General features: G+C 40.2%; 1 protein-coding gene across 1 annotated transcript; it reads left to right on the forward strand.

Annotated features, from left to right (window-relative positions):
• The first annotated feature begins 8,479 nt into the window (after window positions 1–8,479).
• On the forward strand, window positions 8,480–16,924 carry LOC121297321 (SPARC-like). Its single transcript, XM_041223574.1, has 10 exons — window positions 8,480–8,585; window positions 12,734–12,803; window positions 13,476–13,511; window positions 13,768–13,855; window positions 14,308–14,429; window positions 14,571–14,691; window positions 15,379–15,512; window positions 15,831–15,979; window positions 16,078–16,226; window positions 16,444–16,924. Exons 2-10 carry the CDS (start codon window positions 12,747–12,749, stop codon window positions 16,470–16,472), a joined length of 885 nt encoding a protein of 294 aa, XP_041079508.1. The 5' UTR covers window positions 8,480–8,585; window positions 12,734–12,746; the 3' UTR covers window positions 16,473–16,924.
• The last annotated feature ends 2,516 nt before the right edge of the window (window positions 16,925–19,440 follow it).

The following is a 19,440-nucleotide window of genomic DNA, read 5'->3' on the forward strand; positions in this document are numbered from 1 at the left end:
TGATCCCTGCTCTGAACACGATTTGAACGTTTCTTCCGACTTAAACACAGTGGTCATTCATCTGAGCAGCAAAACACAAGCTCTGTGAAGGACAGTGTCCTGCACTCTGTGCATCCCACAGCTCACACTGTTTCAGGTAACACTCTGACCTTGATAAATATAGTTCAGACTAGCATCTTTAACTGTGAACAAATGAGATGAAAGGAACTCCTTGCCGTCATTGTAGTCATTTTATAACACTTCATTCAATATCCAAACACGGCACAATGCATTATCAGGTAATGACGTGACAGTTTTGTTTGAGATGCAAATATGGTTTAAAAATAAATCCACAGAGAAAATATTTGTCTTATTTCTGATAATACATCGCACATGATTTTTTTTTTTTTACCCCAGTCTTACAAAAACAAGATCTCAAAATGCTCTTTATGGAAAATGTGTCTGAAAAGTCTGAAGAAGAGATTGAAAATTACTCCCTGTTTATAATACCAATGAAGAGTGCCATCTAGTGTACAGCTATGTGTTGTGCACTGGATCAGCCAACATGAGCATCTACATTCAGATCTGCAACCAGCTGTTTTATTATCAGGATAAGTGTATGATGCTGTTCACTGTCTGAAGCCAAACAGAAACACGCAACAAAAAGAAATACAATCTGTCCCTTCTTTGCACATTATGGTGAACGCATTGACGATAACATGGAGGTTCAGGAGTGTTTTCTCAAGAATACGCTTCCTGCACGCCGCTGTTCTTTCGTTTCCAGGAAGGGAGAATGAAACAGAGAGAGATAAGACCAGCGAGCTAACCCACCATTGAAAAAGCTGGAAATATCTGTAATATCTTGAAACTGATTTGGCACAACGGGGTTCATTCCTCGGATTTCAATAGATTGTCCTAGAAGTGAAATGCGTCACAAGTGACAGTTAAAACAATACACAGGTTTCAATACACATGCAGTACAGGCAGGCAAATCAGATCATTGCCATTACTTTCTCATACTTATCCAGTGCCATCCCAATGTCTCCCTTTTCAAAAAGGGTACCAACTGAAAGCTTTATCACTCGTTGCCCCAAGCAAGATGCCTAGCTCTTTTGCGTTGTGATTAAGACTCTCGCTTGCTGTGCGTGGTTCGTCGGTTTGCGCCTAGCTGGCACCCTGTTATACAAGCATCATTCACTATAAAACATCAATCTTATCCTTCTCAAGAAAGAGCTGAGGCTATTTCTCATGCAGTGGCTGTGAACTGGCTGCCCACTCCTGTCAGGATATATAAAAAACTGGCCCTCCAGTCAGCTGCCACTGAGGGAATGGATATGGGAGCTGAATGAACTGCTGGTGTAGTGCTGTCGTCTAGCTCTCCCTTGCTGAGCCCCCCACAGTCATCTCTACACACTAGGAATGTGGGATCTTGGCTGTGGGTTTTCCCTGCATTTGTTGATCTGAAACTCACAGAGTGTTGAGAAGCAAACATACTGCAACTGCACAGGAAGCAAAAGTAAATCTAGCAGAATGTTTCTTTCCTTGCCAGCTGCTGAATAAGGCTCACATTTTGGCATAAGCACAGCACTGAGGATTCCTTGCCATAGCTTATACCTTGTAGTGCAGTGATTATTTGTACTGTAGTATAATTATTATGAGAGCTCTAGTTATTGGTACATGGTGCCTGCTTTCTGTACAGTTCTAAAAGCACTGAAGCTGTGATGTGCAATGAATTCTGTGGGCTTGCTTATGCTTCAACAACTTGTCTCACCTCCAGGAGGCAGTGTTATCTTGCACAGAGGGTTTGCATGTGTAGTAGGGCATTTAAAGTGCCATTACAATTCTGTTACCTCATTGCATTCATGAACATTCTGCCTCAGTCTGCAGCGTGTAAAGAGATGTCGTCCCGCCAGTTACAACAGGCAATGCAATTCTTAACAGAACTCTCTTTCCTCCCTGCTCTGGGCAGTAACCACGAATGGGTCTCCAGAAGGAATCTGTTTCCATAGAAACTGACTAGGTTTTTGACAAATCACAGCTCTTTGGTGCAGGGAGTGAACTGCTCTAACAATGTTCTGTTTAATCTGCATTAAAACTAAATCCATCTCACATACTGACATGCAAAAATGACATGGGTATGGCACATTCTGCTAAATGTTTACATATATAAGCTTCAGCAGAAATGCTAAGAAAAAAGCTCTTTTGAGTATAGATGTAGCTGTGACGTACCTGTCAGTTTTATATTTTGGCAGTGATTTGTATAGAAGCTGAACCACAGATAGTTCCATGATAGACCACAGAATCCTTTAGAAAAAACACATTTTCACTTACCAACCCTTTAGCCCCATGGCAATCACAGAACTAAATAAGTATTGCAGCCATTATGCTGTAATATAAAGCAATACAGTCATACGAAGCAATGGGAACACGTGGTATCCTTTTGTGGTATAATCTCAATGCTTCATAATTCCTGAGCTAATTGTATAGAACCAGATGGCATTGAAAGTTAAACCAGTGAACAGGGTAAACAGGCCACGACTAGCAATGACCAATCACAAGTGATACCCATTCGGATACTGATGATTGTGAGGAGTAAGATTTAATAATGCAGAGCCTCCTGTCAGGGACCAAGGAGAGACTCGTATCTCAGCATTTACACTCATGTAAACTGTAATCTTAGAAACTGGCATGACTACACATGTGGCAGTTGCACTGGTGTAATCACACAATAGACAGGCATGTTGGGATTATATCTTTCTAAGCAGGGTAACTATTCTTATTTGGCTGTAGTGTAAAAAAAAAAAAGTATTTTGTATTTTTTGTTGCTGTGGTGTGCTATTTTAAAGTTTGTGTACCAACAAACTGTTTTTGTATAGGTTTTGCATTATAGACCAAAGTGTTTAAACAGCTAACATAAATATATACTAGCACAAGATACTGATATTCCACTCCAGCACCAAACACATGCACACACACACACACACACACACACACACACACACACACACACACAGCCTTCATATGAACTATAGTCTGTTGACCCTTCTAGTTTTTAGCATTTAGACAATTCATTCTTTTTCCTCTGTCTATATCCAAACATTGGAAAAACCCTTTGGTTAAACCACAGCGTTTCTTGACGACACATACCAGATGCCTTTCTCGAATAAACACACACCAGCCTCCCCCACCCTGATAGCTTGCGTTCCATTTTTAACCTCAGGGAGCATTTATAAAAGTTTCCCATAGTAAAAGCATAGCAAAGTGTAATAAAGCACAGTGAAATCGTGGCAAAGCCCAGACAGGTATAGTAAAGCATATTAAAAAAACAAGGCAAAGCATGGTAAACTATGGCACAAACATTAAAAAGGCATGGGGAAACTGCAAAAAATCCAATGAAAAAATACTGTGGTAAACTTTTACAAAGGAGTGTGCAGAACAAATGATTCCAATAGCAATGCAGAGCATGTATCACTCTGTTATTGGAATTGAAGTTTGAGGTCTCAAGGCCGACTAGTGATGGTTTTGCAGCTCACTGTGCAGGTCGACAGCAGCAGGAGACAGTGAGACTGTACTGACATATTCCCCGTCTCGATGTTCATGCATTTCACTTTTGCCACATGCACCTAAGTGAGTCAATGCACATCTGTTAGGACAAAACAAGGTGTCTTTGTGCATGTTTGTAAGGTAAGTGAGAGAAGGAGGCTGTATCCATTATCTTAGGCTTCTGAAGGTTAGGGTAGTAAAAAATAACGCAGGCATTATCCATTGCAAGTTTAATTTTGTAAGGTGAGCACCTTAATTGTAATTCTGTTTAAAGTGATATCAGGTAACCCCCTGGGGTTCTAAGTACTTTTCCAGTCAGCAAAATTGTACAGGAGCTGTTGTATCTGGAGGTGTTCTATAATTTCAACTTTGGTTTTCCGAATGGAACGTTCAGTTCAATTCGATCTCTCTAATAATCTCTATAATAAGCACATCATTTCTAGTCTCATTAGCCACAGTGATTTCATGAGTACCTCTGGCAGTAGTATAAAGATGACAGTTGTGAGCATTAGGACCACAGCCTGCAGGTGTGCATGTTTCAATCTTGTGTGGCTTCACCTGTTGGGTTCATGTTTAATACCACGCATTATTTCCAGTCTCGTTAAAAGAAGGGGAGATAATTAACCTGGTGCTACAGCAGTGGAAGCCGGACCCCTTTCTAACTATTCCTTTCTTACTAACGCATACACCACATATTTTATTAGATATTTATTATGACCTTCCTGTTTACATTCTTGTTCCTGCAGTAATCAATGGGTCTGGAGCCTGCAAAGTATGGGCACCATTTACAAGTGTCTTAGCTGAGGGAACACAAAGCCACTTTTTCAGGAACAGTGGGTCTGGTGGGTCTGAACTCAAATGCATAAAACCTGCTCTAGGGCAGACCTCCTTGATTTGAATGTATTTTATTGTATGTAGTAAAGTGTGGTTGAGCACCGTTGTTAAATTTACGGTATTTTGATCCATCCCTGTTTAGATCATTAACATAGACCCACAACATCTTCTCCAGGACCCAACATGATAAAGGGTTTACTGGCGGCCTACAGAGGTAGACCGTCGCTCAGCCACGATCGTAAGACAGTGTTCAGCTCCTCCACATGTTGAAGGGGTTGCTATGGAAACCTATCAAACAGTAGTCAAGAGGGAAGACAAAACAAAATTACCTCCCATCTCCAAATGAAAGAATGCAACAGATAAATGGAGAGTGACACATCTGTGTGATCCACAAGCTGCCTCTATGTGTTGCTTTATAGACAGGTCAGAGGAGGGACTGCCAGTTGGTCCTAAGGTAACCAATAAGCAATTGCAGTGAATGGATTCCCAGACAGTAACCTGGTTTTAAGATCCTGGTTTTAAGCCAAACATTAATGGATAACTGTTGGATAACTCCAAAGCTATACTAATGCATACAAAGAAAACACATTTTATTTCACTGCAAATATATGGCTTTACTGTTCAACAACCAGTGCTGTTTATTTCTGTAAAACTGCTGGGTAATAACCAGTAAGAAACCAGTAACAGTGAATCATGGCTGTAACTGATTACCAGTTGCTGGAACACCCAGAAGAGAAAAAAGGTCAAAGCATTCTCAGAACTGCACTGAAAAATTCAGTAATAATTGAAACCACAAAGGAGTTAATGGGTGTGTTTCAATTTTCAGTACCTGCAGGGCTTGTAAGCTTGTACAGCTGGCAGTGAGAAAGAGAAAGAGAAAGAGAGAGAAACAGAACGAGAAAGAGAGAGTTTGTTAGTTTAATTGTTTTTGTTTTTTAATACAAAATTGCTGAACAGACAGACATCTCGTAATAGTTTACTATTTTTGGATCATTTCATTATGATTATAATTGTAAGTATTATAGTTCAGCTTTACCAGGCAAGACAAAGTTTATGTAATTACTACCGGTATAGATAATTTTATTGAACATGTTCATTGATATGCTTTACCATACCTTGCTATGCTTTGCATGCTTTCACTGTGTTTTATTACATTTTGCTGTGCTTTTACTATGGTAAACTTTTATTGAGGGGATGATCTGCTTTCCTCTGGCTGCCCTCTATCTTAACATGCATGCAGTGAGCACATGTCAAAAGTATTTTCACTGTCTGATCAAATACTGTACATCTGCAACAGCTGCTGACAAAATAGCTGCACTTCAGTTAACAGTGCAGTAGAATTTACGTACAACAAATTCAAATACAAATGGGCTTGAAATTAGTATTCTACCTAAAAAAAGAAATATTAGTTCCAGATCGGGTATCATATACTGTATAACATATCCAATAAAACAGCAGGCCCTCATTACATTCTTATAGAATCTTAGCCACCCCAGAGTTCTGTTGGCAATGCAGACGTTTTTACACACTGACCTCCAGTTAGTTATAATGAAAACAAAATGGAAACTGTGGCAGACTGGAAACCCTCTGCATCCACCTGGCTTGTCGCTGAGACAGCCTGCTATTAACGACAGTAATTACTGTACAGAGAGCACCTGCCAAGGCCTATAGGTTCCTATGGATACACTTACGAGATGAGGGAGGTAGAAGGGGAAGCCAGAACACTCCACAAACACCACCTCCTGCCAATTTGCAAAAAGACAAAATAGAGACAGAGAAAACATTGATATAGCAACAGTATGAAGGAGACAGTCTGTATAGCCAGTGGATATAAAGTCTAGCTAGATACTGGGGCCATTTTATTGTTCTCCAAAGTGTGAAAACCTACATTGACAGATGCTGGCTATATTCATGCAATAACACTACCTTTGAGCAAGTATTACACAGCAGGTCGATGATGATATCAAGCACAGCAGCACTGTTCATTTACATTACCAGCAACAGTGCAGTAATTCATCAGAGGGGGAAAAAAAAACAAGCAAGACAAACTAAACAAGAGCCCTTCACAAAGTAATAACAGATTAGAGAGAAACACAGCCCACACCCCCCTCTTGTATCTCACACCCTGCAAGCGTATCCATTAAAGGCAGCTCAAGGGTAGCACTTATTCCAATGCTGCTAGGCTACAGCTGAGGAGCCATGAGAACTCTGTCAGGGACACTTCAGAGAGGATGCCTTTCATTTCTCAGCTGCTTAAAAACTGAGGAGATTCAGTTTTAAACCTGCGCGGTCTCTCGGAGATTGAATATATCCTCTCTGGAGGTGATCCCAAACATCTGAACCTGAGTGCAATGAAATGTTTGATACACGATGATCAAGCCACGTAAGACTTGGTTCAATTAGGTTATTTGTCCATGCAGAAAATGGGAAAAGTTATGAATCTGAAAATTAAATGGACATGAAAATCCAGGGAGTTGACTTTGTGGTAATTGTGAAAATAAAAAAAAAATTAAAAAAAAGAAAGAAAGAAAATGTAATCAAAGTCAACCTGGATTTGAATGACACATCTAGGGAACCAGACTAAAAATGATCATTATGTACAAGTTTCTTTCCAGACAAGTAACCCTGGAAATATGAAAGCATTCACCCAAATTATTCTTTAAATCAATTTGAAGCCTCATTTTAAAGTTTGTAGTTAAACTGCTGGGATGAGGAGATGGGGGAGTGAGGGAGTACAACAGGGCATAAACATGTTTATTTTGTACATGTATAGCCTGGGTTAGGGTGGTAATCCACAGTAAAAGGGTTCTCTTCACAATGATACGCTTCTGCTTTGTCAAGACACGCTGTTTGAAAAACTGACGCTGCCACGTATACAGAAAAAGACAGCTGTTATAATTAACTGTTCTTTTTTTTCATTTGGATCTGCTTAATGTGCAGGCTGCAGGCAGAATGGGAAGAGCCACTGTTGCCACGTTGCAGTCTTCTTTAAAAAAAAAAAAAAAAAAATCCAGATGTTTTTGTTCTTAGTGAAGTTCCAGTAACAAGGCATTATTAATCCATCTGCTGCTGTCTGGCTTGGTGCCACTTGTCTTGGAAGCTGTGCTGTGTGGAATCTTGATTTATATAGGCATTGTTGAAGCCTCATTCTATTGCTAAGGACACTGCGTCGTTTATCTGTAAATAAACAATTTTGAAGATATCTTAATTTAATTTTGACATTGTCATGCTGCCTGTCTATTACATGCTATGATATATATATATATATATATATGATATATATATATTCTATGATATATATATATATATATACTCTCATAGAGTAAAATCGATATTGGAGTCAGGTCCAATGAAACAGTTTTCCCTCCTGTCATATAACCTGTCGGTTTGTCGTATTGAGCTATAACCTCAGTCCAGGTTACTTTGTCACAAAGGGAGGACAGTAAACCTACCACAGCCAACAGCATAACTGGAACTACAACATTATTCTGGAATACTGTTAATCAACATTGCCCTTTGAGGAAAAGAAGGTGTCTACCATATAGCTGTATATATATCTGGTACTGTAGTAATCACATACTTCATATTGGATCTAAGCAGGAGATTGTCTCTGCAAGTTGCATGGTAAAACGTAAAAAATATTATTATTATTATTATTATTATTATTATTATTATTATTATTATTATTATTTATTTATTTTTTTACTTTGCATGCCCAACACGTAATTTGTAACATCATATTGATTTTTCGTTCACTAAGTCGGAGAGATTCATGTACATTGTATATGTGTATTGTAAGAACAAATGAAAGATGTGTCAACTTCTCCCGAACACAGACTTTGTGGGAACTTTGATGATATAATATATATATATATATATATATATAGATTTATATATATCTATATATATATATATATTCGGATCCTCACTCTAATATAAGCTTCACATCATATGGTTAGCAATCATATTCACTGATCAACCCCTAAACTTGACTGCTTATGTCTTTTTTTTTTTTTTTTTTTTTTTTTTTAAATCAGTCTGGGAACTCTGTTACCCAGTATTTCTACTGGCGGCTGGATGCTTGGTCAACCCCCACAACAGAGGGGGCTGATCCTGCCCACAGTCAGCTGCAGTCAGACTTCTGAAAGAAAGCTCGTTCTGGAATCATCAGATTCCTCCTGCCCCTCAAACAGTCAGCTGCTTCGAATTCGCTTCTCGTTGTAACTGAGGTAAGAGAACTTTTAAAACAACCTCCAAACTTCTAAACTTTCGTTCCTTGCTAAAGTTCTATCTCTTATTCACGGTGGCTTTGCTAACAAGCAAGAGTCCTTGCATGTAATTCATGTTTCTGCGCGCTGATTTTGTTTGGTTTATTTTGAACTTTGTTCAACTTAACCAGACTTTCTTTTTTTTTTTTTTTTTGCTTTATTTAATAGTTTAATTTACCAAAGTGAGTTTTTTTTTAAATGTATTTTCCTCCAGACGTGTCTTTGCGCAGTGATAATTTTGTTTTTGTACCACTCCTTAACATTAACATGGACAAAGTTTAAACGTCTTATGTCTTGTAATAACTTTTTGACCAAAGTGAACGTTTTAGATAAAGTAATTTTATTTATTTATTTTCTACTGTTTTTCCATAAGTCTGTGGATGTGATTTTTTTTTTTTGGGGGGGGGTGAGCGTCACGTTATTTTGTTGAATTTGATATCAGACATTGTCCCGCAGAAATTTCAAATAATCTTAACATTCGTGGCAACATAAGCATTGTTGATGATTTTTTGTAAATTTGTAAACTCTAATTTGATACAGACAGCTAGAAGCGAACACCTTTCAAATCTGCTTATATTGATGCTCGGAACTGGCGTGCGGAGTAGCTGAAACACGAAAGGGTTAACTGCATTGTGGAACTGTTGTCTGCCACATAGGCAATTGTGAAGTGGGGGCAGGGGTTTGGGGTGGGGTCTGTGGACTTTTCAACTTCGAAAGAAAACCCTCCCCACACAGAAAACCCTCCCCATTACTGGCTCCAGATGGAATGTCTGTTACCAGTAGCCTGCTTCTCCCAGCATTGCAGTTTCAAGCTATCTTGATTGTATACTTTTATATTTGAATATAGAAAATTACTCGAAATTGTGAAGACATGTCTATAAGTGGAACAGTCATGTTTGCTGTATATATGGCAACTGTAATCATTATATAATATCTATATATTATAGATATATAATATATAATTATATAATATATAGTAATATAATATATAGATATATATATATATATATGTGTTATCCTTGTTGTGATTTCCAACTAAAGTTATGTGTTAAATGGTCATTTGCTTGCAGTCTTGTCTCACAGGTAATCATAAATATGTATTGCTGATATATGAATATTCCAAGAACATTGTAAATTACTCTTCTCATATTAGGTCATGTAACAGAATCAGGAGCAAGAGACTGTGCTACTGGGGCGAACCTACTAATTGGTGTTTTTAGTTCAAATAGCGGTGTCCACATTGGCAAACGGAATGTGGCTAGAGAATTAATTTCCCTGCTGGGATAAAAGAGAAATGTCTGCTACTAATCTCCCTGTGTATTTAAAAAAAAAAAAACTTTGTAAAGTGCTTGAGCCTCCTCACAAAGACACAGTCCCAGGATGGCTGCTGTGAGAGCTGGAAAGGACAAAGCAAGGATTTGGCATGGAGCCCGTTTTGGATTTCACTGACACTTCTTTTTTTTTTTGTAGAGAATGAATTGCATTTCAGTTTGATTCTGTAAAAAACCACTCTGCCACTGGGAGGGGTAGTAAAATGCATTAGTCACTTCGCTGTGAGTCCTCTCCTGGAGGTACATTATTTGTTTTGTGCATCTTATCTGATGTGTACAGTATGAAAGCATTGCAAAGTAACGTGTTGGATGAGGTTTTACATCAGCTAGAAACAAAACATTCAAAAGTGATTCAAATACTGGACTTTACACTAGAGTCTGAGAGACAGCTCTGTAGCAGTCTGCTGCCTTACAAAATAGCTTTAAAGCTGTCCATCAAGTGCATTGAATAGATGGAGTCTGGCCTATGGCCACACAGCTTTGGCTTGCCTGACCATTGGTGTTTGTTAGCATACTTCTAAACCAAATACCCTGGGAAAAGGGAGTTCTTTTAGGCTTCAAAGTTTCTTTTCAGTAAGTTTGTTATGTGAGTCATCTAGAGAGCTGTTGTTGTTTTCTTTTCTGTAATTTACTCAGAACTAAATTAAAGTTCCAAACTAAATACAGTCTCAGAAGATGATGCTCATTAGTGAAAACACGCTGCATTACACAAAATGTGCTTTCCAAAGCAAACAGCACCTGTGGAAAAAGACAGACAGGATTCCTTGTGTGTGAAGTCCGAAGCGTGGTCTGTTCACTTCCACACAAGCCCTCTTCAAAGAGAGTAGCACCGCTGACCTCTCATCTGGAGCAAGGCCCTTTTGTTACCTTCCAACAAAAACAAGAAAAGGAGGAAAAAGCCTGCCTGTGCCTGGTATCACTGAGTGGCCAAAAAATACAGTCTGACTACATATTCCACCCAGTTCCTTTGGATTTGCTGTTTCCAAATAAAAGCCATGTGTTGGGTTATGCCATGTCTGCCTGCAAATCCACTGCATGTTGTATTATTAGTATGAGCTGGCTGGTGAAATGCATGGGTGGTAACTGACACACCCTTACAGAAGCATTATTCATCTGATGTGGTTCATGAGTGGGGAAACCGAAACTGTCCCTTTTGTGTCACTTGATGGAACAAAAACGCTTTTAGATAAGTTTAATTGGCTTTGTTTTGATGCACATTCTGCTGTACATTACAGTGGACTTGTCCACCACTCAAAAGGGATTTTCTGCAAACATTTTGTGCTTTGCTTTTGATTTCCTTATCCACAGTTCAGAAAAACAAAGAGATAACAAACTTGTTAGGAATGGACTTGGACTGCTTTGGTCCTGTAGGGACAAGCCAGAAATATTACTAGGAAGGCTATTGTGATGGGTTAACTTCTGTCCCATAAGTTGCAGGTTCTGCAGGGGCAACCCAGGCAACTGCACAAAGAAATAGATTTACCAGCAAACGTCTTGAAATAACCCCTTTCCAAAAACATTCAATTTGAAGGCAGTTGCAATTTCTGGGGAGAATCGTGGAGACTGAGCAATGTGGTATCTTGGGGAGGTCAGGGGTCAGATGCCTTAGCCAACCTGTCTGCTTCATCTGTGGAATGTGTTGACATCCTCCTTTTCAATCACAGCAGCTCCAAACAAACTGACAACTGAGTCTTACTTTTATCCATAAAATACAAATATTGAGGTTGCACTAAATGAACTTTTTTTTATAATTAATCTCCATGCCTTATCAGTAACATTTCAATTTACACAAAGAGCCCTTCTGTATTGGAAAGGATGAAACGGGACACTCTGACTGAGGCTGAGGGCTGGAGGCATTGCTAAGAAGTTGGTAGTCAATGAATCAGTCTTCGATAGACAATAAAGATTAAGGTTCTTCAATAGCCATGTGCATTGATGCAGTAGAAGAGATTATTAGCAGGGATATAGAGAAGAGAGGAGGAATGCAGGAATTGATTCAGGCTTGGGACAGAGTATCTATTACGTGGACAGTTTATCAGTAATTGCCCTTCTTTTCAAAGAATCAGTACAGAAAATATCACCATGCAGTTGTAAGTTCAGAAGTGTCTAATCATGTCAGAGATTTTGTTTTGTATCATTTTCTACCTGCCTGTAGCAATGCTAGAAGCACCCTGCAGGTGTGATTGTGCAGTTTAAAAGCTAGTGGTGACCATCCAAGTGAACATTCAAATATACAGCAACACGCAAAAGCATTGATATTTTGATGATCGTACAGTATGGGTGAAATGAGGTTCCACCAGAATCAGACCGTTGAAATGAATTAGTGTGGCAGCATATATCCATACTTGGAGCAAGTCATTTCAGTCTATTGAGGATTTGCAGTTCATTCAAAAATCCGTCAAATCTGTGCTATTTATCAACACACATCTCAAGGTAGTGACAGATTTGCAGTTAATGTTACGAGCTTTAGGAATGCTGAAGCATAAATCTCTTTTTGTCAAATCGGTGTTCATTCATTGGAGGGATGCACAAAGAGGGAGGTGGGCGTGCACAGGCTAGTGTAATTCATGTAATGTAGTCTCCACCTGGATGACCTGTTCGGTGTATTGCGTCAGTCACGTCTGCATATCGCAGAGACACCAAAGAGATTCACATTGCCAGTAAAAACAGAGATACTTTACAAGGCTTAGATTGTCACCCACAAAACTGGAGTTGAGAAAAGGTCAGTGTGGCCCTTTGGCTTCTAAAATGTTTTTTTGTTGTCTCCTTCCTTTGTAGGTTGAGATAGAACATGCAGGTTTGGATTGTCTTCCTCCTGTGCCTGGGTGGCAAAGCCCTGGCTGCTCCTGTAAGTAACCTCTGCCTGCCTCCTCCTCCACACTTGACTCCTTTGCACCTCCAGAGACATGCAGATAAGAGAGAGAAAGACATTGCACTGGCACAGCGGAGCAGTTTGTTAAGACTCTGACATTCAGGCTCTGAGTCTACATCAGAAAGACAGATGCAAAGTTAACATCAATTCGACGAAACTGCTCAGCTGTGGAGGGACATGTTTTTATGATTCCATTGCTTCTGTTAGTACCTGCAGTGTATGCCTTGTTAGTCTGGATCACCAAAATAAACTGGCTCTGGAGTACAGCTGCTAGTGAGTTCAGAGAGGTGTTGAACATGGAGGTTGTGAATGGAGGAACTGCTTGCTTTCCCAAATGTGATGAATGTTTGCACAGACATTCGTTGCAAGAAGTTATTCTGCAGTATATTACTCTGACGACAGTCTTTTAAATATAAAGTTTATAAATGTACATGCTGTGCTGTTGGTGTAGTGGGCTATTATAATACACTATTCTGCAACCTGGGGATGCTTCTATATCAGGTTTTCTATTGTAATGCCTCTGCACATCTGTCTGGGTTGGTTTGTATGGCTGTGTCTAGAGTATCCATGGGTTGGTTTGTATGGCTGTGTCTAGAGTATCCATTTTGCCACAGTGATTGCTGACATTGATCTTTTGTTTGATCACAGGCTAATGAGGATGAGGTCATCGATGAGGTGCTGGAGGTATGTCACATACATGGCTGGGGTTTGCCAACCACACACCAGTGCATTCCAGTCTAGAGTTATATTGTACCTCCTTTCTCTGGTATCAAAGCAATCAAGGTTGAGAAACCTTCTAGAAATCCCATCTCCTTGCCGTGCCCTTTCCTTTACTACCTGTGATAAATTCTGTTTCTAAAGTTTGTTTTTCCCTCCTTTTAAATCTTGGTGCCAAAACATTTATGTTTTAAGCTAATTAAACGTCCATCTCTAACTCTAGGAGCTGCCTGTGGGCTCAAACCCAGTCCAGGTAGAGACCGGAGAGTTCGATGAGGCCATTGAAGTTATAGAGGAGACCCCCTCTGAGAGTGAGTAGAGAGAGCTGTGTGCACGAGCCAGGGTCTCTATTTAGAGCCTTGCTATCCTTGAATTGGAGTATACACCCTGGAATGTCTTCTCGGTTGCCCTAAAGCATAACAGTGTGTTTTATATTTTACAATTGGGAATCGACAGGAATTCTACCTGGCATGTGTCAGTTGTATTTTACACAAAGAAAATCAACAACAGCTACAGTGTCAGTAAGCAGTAGTGGATTTATTTTTTTAAGAAGAGTTGTGTTATAAAATGGAGTTCGAGAAGTTGCCCAACCAAAACTTTTGGGGGGGGGGGGGGGGGGGGGGGGGGGGGGGGGGGGGGGGGGGGGGGGGGGGGGGGGGGGGGGGGGGACATATGTGCATTTTAAAACGATACATATGTGGGAACCTTAATGTGCAAACATTGACTGCAGGGGAATAACAATCCTGTCTTTGTTTGTTTTTAGACCCCTGCCTGAACCACCACTGCAAGAAGGGCAAGGTGTGTGAAGTGGACGAGAGTAACACGCCCATGTGTGTGTGCCAGGACCCCTCCACCTGCCCCACCAGCACTGCTGAGTTCGAGCATGTGAGTCATCCCGTCCCGTCCCCCATTCTGCTTCTCCTTGTCAATCAAATACCTTTATTATCAGTGGAGTGGTGCTGAGACTGCACAATGCCTCAGCCCTGCAATGCTCAGGATATGTTATTCAGTGTGTATCTTTACCAGGTCTGCGGCACTGACAACAAGACCTACGACTCTTCCTGCCACTTCTTCGCCACCAAGTGTGCCCTGGAAGGCACCAAGAAGGGACACAAGCTGCATCTGGACTACATCGGACCCTGCAAGTGTAAGTAAGGGAAGCACTCTGGGGGCAGGTGAATGCTTATTACAGTTCCTTAAGGAAAGGGGGTTCCAAGAGAGTGGCGACAGTAGTACTTGCTCAGTCAGTGTCTCAACAACCAGCAACAACAGCAGCAGCAGCAGCTGCTAGAGGCAGTGATTGATGTGTGAATGGAAAGGCCCCATTCACAGGTTTAAACACAGAGTGCAAAGCTAGAGTGGAACAAGCCAGAACTTGCCCTCCCCTCCTTTTAATCCAAAGTATAATCTCGACATTCCATTACCCAGTGGAAGGGAAGGAGTTTAAGGAGCGAATGGAGCGCAGCAGGCTAAAATCGAATGCCTACAGAAAGCCACTACGTAACTTGAGAATAAGCAAAAAATACATCTGTTTCTGAGCTTCAATATTCACAGAGTTCCCAGGCAGCTGGCTTGTGGTTTATATAGCTTTGCTATAGGAATGCAGATTTAGGAACTAAATTGCTTGTTTTCATAAGCGTCCTTTGCTGGTTGTAGTTTGTTATTTTTTTGGGGGGGGGGGGGGGGGGGGGGGGGGGTGTTACAATTTGTCTAAATGATTCTAAGAGAGCCCTAGATACAAAAGTGACTTTTAATATTTTTTTTTTTTTTTTGTTTATAAGATTTAGTGGTTTTCTTATTCATGTTCTTTTCTTTCTTTTCTTTCTTTAAACAGTCATCGCTCCCTGCATTGACAACGAGCTGAGTGAGTTCCCCCTGCGCATGAGGGACTGGCTGAAGAACGTCCTGGTGTCCCTGTACGAGCGTGACGAGGACAACAACATGCTGAGCGAGAAGCAGAAACTCAGGGTGAGTCTCCCCCTCTGCCTGCAACACAAGAGGCACCTTCACTCCACAGCATGAAGGTGCAACACAGCAGCACATTCAGCTCCGAGTCAAATACTGAAGGGTGGTGACAGATTAAGAGCTTGCAACAGTGGAGCTTGGGCTAACTGAAATGAGATTTTGGAAGTTGGATTTTATATATTTAATTTAGAATACCGTTCTTAAGTTTCTGTTTCTGAGAAGAGCCTCTGTTCCTGTTATGCCTCCACAGTGCAGCCCAGTGTGTGTGTTAATGAGCTTGTGCGCTAACTGTCTCTGTCTCCTGGGTGCATTCTCCTGCAGGTGAAGAAGATCTACGAGAACCAGAAGCGCCTGCAGGCTGGTGAGCACTCCCTGGACCTGCTGGCCCACGACTTTGAGAAGAACTACAACATGTACATCTTCCCAGTACACTGGCAGTTCGGACAGCTGGACCAGCACCCCATTGACGGGTAAGTGGTAGCGCTACGCATGGGGCTGCCTGGCTGCTTGTGCATCGGGCACCTTCGGAAAGGGAAGGAAACCGAGCGTGATGGTGTTTGTGTTCCAGATACCTGTCCCACACCGAGCTGGCTCCTCTCCGTGCTCCACTCATCCCAATGGAGCATTGCACCACCCGCTTCTTTGACCAGTGTGACACTGACAACGACAAGTACATCGCCCTGGAGGAATGGGCTGGCTGCTTTGGCCTCAAGGAGCGTGAGTATCCACAGGCAACAAGCACCATCTGAACCAAGCCACTCCCAACTGTATAATAATGTGTCCAATGTGTTAGTTACCCATTAAAAGACTCTTGCAGTAGAGTACCTTAAAACCAAAAATAAAATCATTCAACTATTTACTGTTTTCCTGTGCAGTGTTCGTAAACGTAATAAGGTGAAACTAACAGTTTTGTATCTTTCTGTTTCTCTTGCAGAGGACGTTGACAAAGACCTTGTCATCTAAACCCAGCTAATCTCGGACACTCCCATTTCCTTTACTGGTGCGAGGTGCTAATCCTTAGATGCTAAAACACAATGCCGGTGCTAATCTCTCATTTTATCAACCTACCTATACCACTAAAAAACACAGGCACGCTTCTGAGTATAAATCACAAAACTAACTGAAGTACCTTTTAGCTGTGCCAAAAAAGATAGTAGAACTGTAACCCAGGCCATTAACCCCTTAATAAAGAGCATGCCGGTGAGGTAGAGTTTGTGTGACCAAGCTTTGTGGAGTGCCGTTATCCTGACAGGTGGACCATGTATGTTGTGGAGGGTTTGTGAGATGGATGTTTTCATGTAAGGTATGGGTAATGTGTCTCATTCCAACAGGGCTTGAATTTAAGTACAATTTGGCGTAAACAAAGATTTAAAATGTTCCTCCAAGTTTTTAAATAAATATCTTTTTTTCCCTGCTTTTAAACTCTTACTTGTTTGCTTTTGAGATTTAATTTGGGGTGGCATCACAAGCTTTCTGCTTTTCTTTTTTTTTTTTTTTTGTGTAGTTTTTTTTTTTTTTTTTTTTTTTTTTTTTTTTAATTAGATTTTGTAGGTTTTTTTTTTTTTTTGTATTCATCTATTAAATTTGAGCCCTGCTTTGTGTGTGTCAAGACTGTGTTTATTATTTTTATTTTATCCAAAAGACATGTTGAGTGTTTTTTAAAAATAAATAAAAAGGAAAAATAAATAAATTTGAACGAAATGAGGGTTGAATCTCGCAGGTTGAGAATTTTTCTACCTCATAAATGTTCTCGCCTTTTTTTTTGCCACAGTGTGAGCCTTCTACAAGTCTCAACTTGAATAAAATGAATTAAAAAAAGACTAAGCCTTTGCATGCATCTTAAATATGCGAGTCGTCTTTTATTCATGAAGTATTTGTTTCCCTTTTAGCATTAGACACAGATAATGACTTCTAATCAAAATGAATGTCAAAGACTTACAAGTTTTTCCTTGCCGTTTCTACTATTGCACTGATCATAGAGAAAATGCATACAGTACTGGAGTGTGAAGGTTTTGCAATCATTTGACTGGAACGGGTTAGTTCATTAACCGGAGACATCATGTGATCTTCTTACTGGTCAATACCATGTAGCAGACAGACAGTGAGTGCACACGTATGGTTTCACTGTAGCTCTAGATAACATTGCCCCTTGCAAAAGCCAGCGTCATAATTTAGCATGACAACAATTAGAGGTTTTCTTAAATGGTACATTTGCTGGCCTATTTTAAAAACCAACCCACTCTGTTGACGAGTTACAGACTTGTAAGAGCAGGAATGGATAGTGTGTCTGGTTTGCTAGAATCTTCTATTTGCCCCAGAAGAAGGGTATAGTACATGCAAACATCTGTCAAGACAGGACAGGTGTGGACATGCAAATACTATGCACATGTGCTAAATACATTAGTTGTTTAGTTTTTTTTGTTGTTGTTGTTTTTTATCAGTTTAAAGGTTTTACCCTGATTATTATAAATGTAGCGTGCATTTAACATCTAGTACGCAACAATATATCAATTTATGAATTCATAACTTGCTACTGATTCTCATCACTGATCAAACCCATAAGCTGGTGTGTCTTTCAGTCTGGGCTGGAATGAGTTAAGTCTATGTTGTTGCCCTAGAGGCTCATTTCAGCACTCCCTCACAACAAACTAAGAATTGTAATGAGTGATACTATTGATGCAAAGTATAAAAGGCTGAATTGTCACGGAGCGGTTTCCATGGCAATGCGGCTTACATTGTTTTGCCAGTCACTAGAGGAGAATACATGAATCCTTTTCCAACGCGGTCTAGCTTAATTACATTTTGTAAACTCACTGAATCTCACCCTGTTTAATTAGATTCAGTAGCACGCGATTGCTGCTGGTTATAAGGTTCTATAAAAACAACTGGTAGATTAAACAGTTAAGACAAAGCAAAGCTACGAAGCTATTCCCTCGTGAAGACAGAGGGGGAAGGCAGTATCTTTCCAGCTCAAGCCAAATACTGCAATAAAACAAACTGCAAATATAACTCCTACTGCCGATATCATCTAATGAACGTAGTCGCTTTACCTCTGCTTTCATCTGCTCTCTGCAAAAATGTAATCACATTTCCATTGCACGCACAGACACAGTGAATGCTTTTAACTGTGGACAAATAGAAACATGGCCTCAGCACTGGAAGTAATCTCAGTTTATGGATTCATATCAATTGACAAAGAACCTTAGAAGAATGAAAATGCTGATGTTTTGGTTTGTTTTTGTTTTTTTTCCCCCAAGGTGATGCTTTTTTTCTATCCTGGTAGTTGGTAAGATTTCCCTTAATAAAACAAAACATGGGGCCTGGTTGATTTCAGGAGACAAGCCTTGGAATTTGGCTGGTATCAATTTACACCTCTTTCCACCAATCAGAGCCCACACATGGGAACGGAGTCTTTGTCTTACATTTTTATGCTATAAATGTAAAAGGAAATCAGTGGTCATCCTAAACACTTGAGAAGTCAGAAACCCATGACTCTTGCCTAAATAATAAGCTTCACCATAGTTTTACTATTCTATACTGTGTTCCTGCTGAGCTTCCATAAGTGTTATTATGCTTCTGCCACTTACAGTATCAATTACACGTTTGACTATATCCAACTTAGTGGTAAATTTGGAAATCAAAATATATACATTTATTTTATTATTCTCAAGTTTTATACTTTTTGATTATAGCCACCATTTACCATGGGGTGCTAGACATCTTCAAGTGCAAGCACTGAGCACTTCCATCAGAGTCCAGTCTAGTACCAGCACAATCACAGCCTGTAGTTTACAGGCACAGCAAAGCAAACCCAAGAGTTTAGCCTGCTGTGAAGAATGGGAGACCCAGTCACCAGCTGCACCCTCACAGCCTGATACTCCCAGCCAGGAATCTGACACCACAAGAGGCCGAGCCAGGAAAAAAAGCAGCA

Source organism: Polyodon spathula, chromosome 22, assembly GCF_017654505.1.
Source record: "Polyodon spathula isolate WHYD16114869_AA chromosome 22, ASM1765450v1, whole genome shotgun sequence".
NCBI lineage: Eukaryota > Metazoa > Chordata > Actinopteri > Acipenseriformes > Polyodontidae > Polyodon > Polyodon spathula.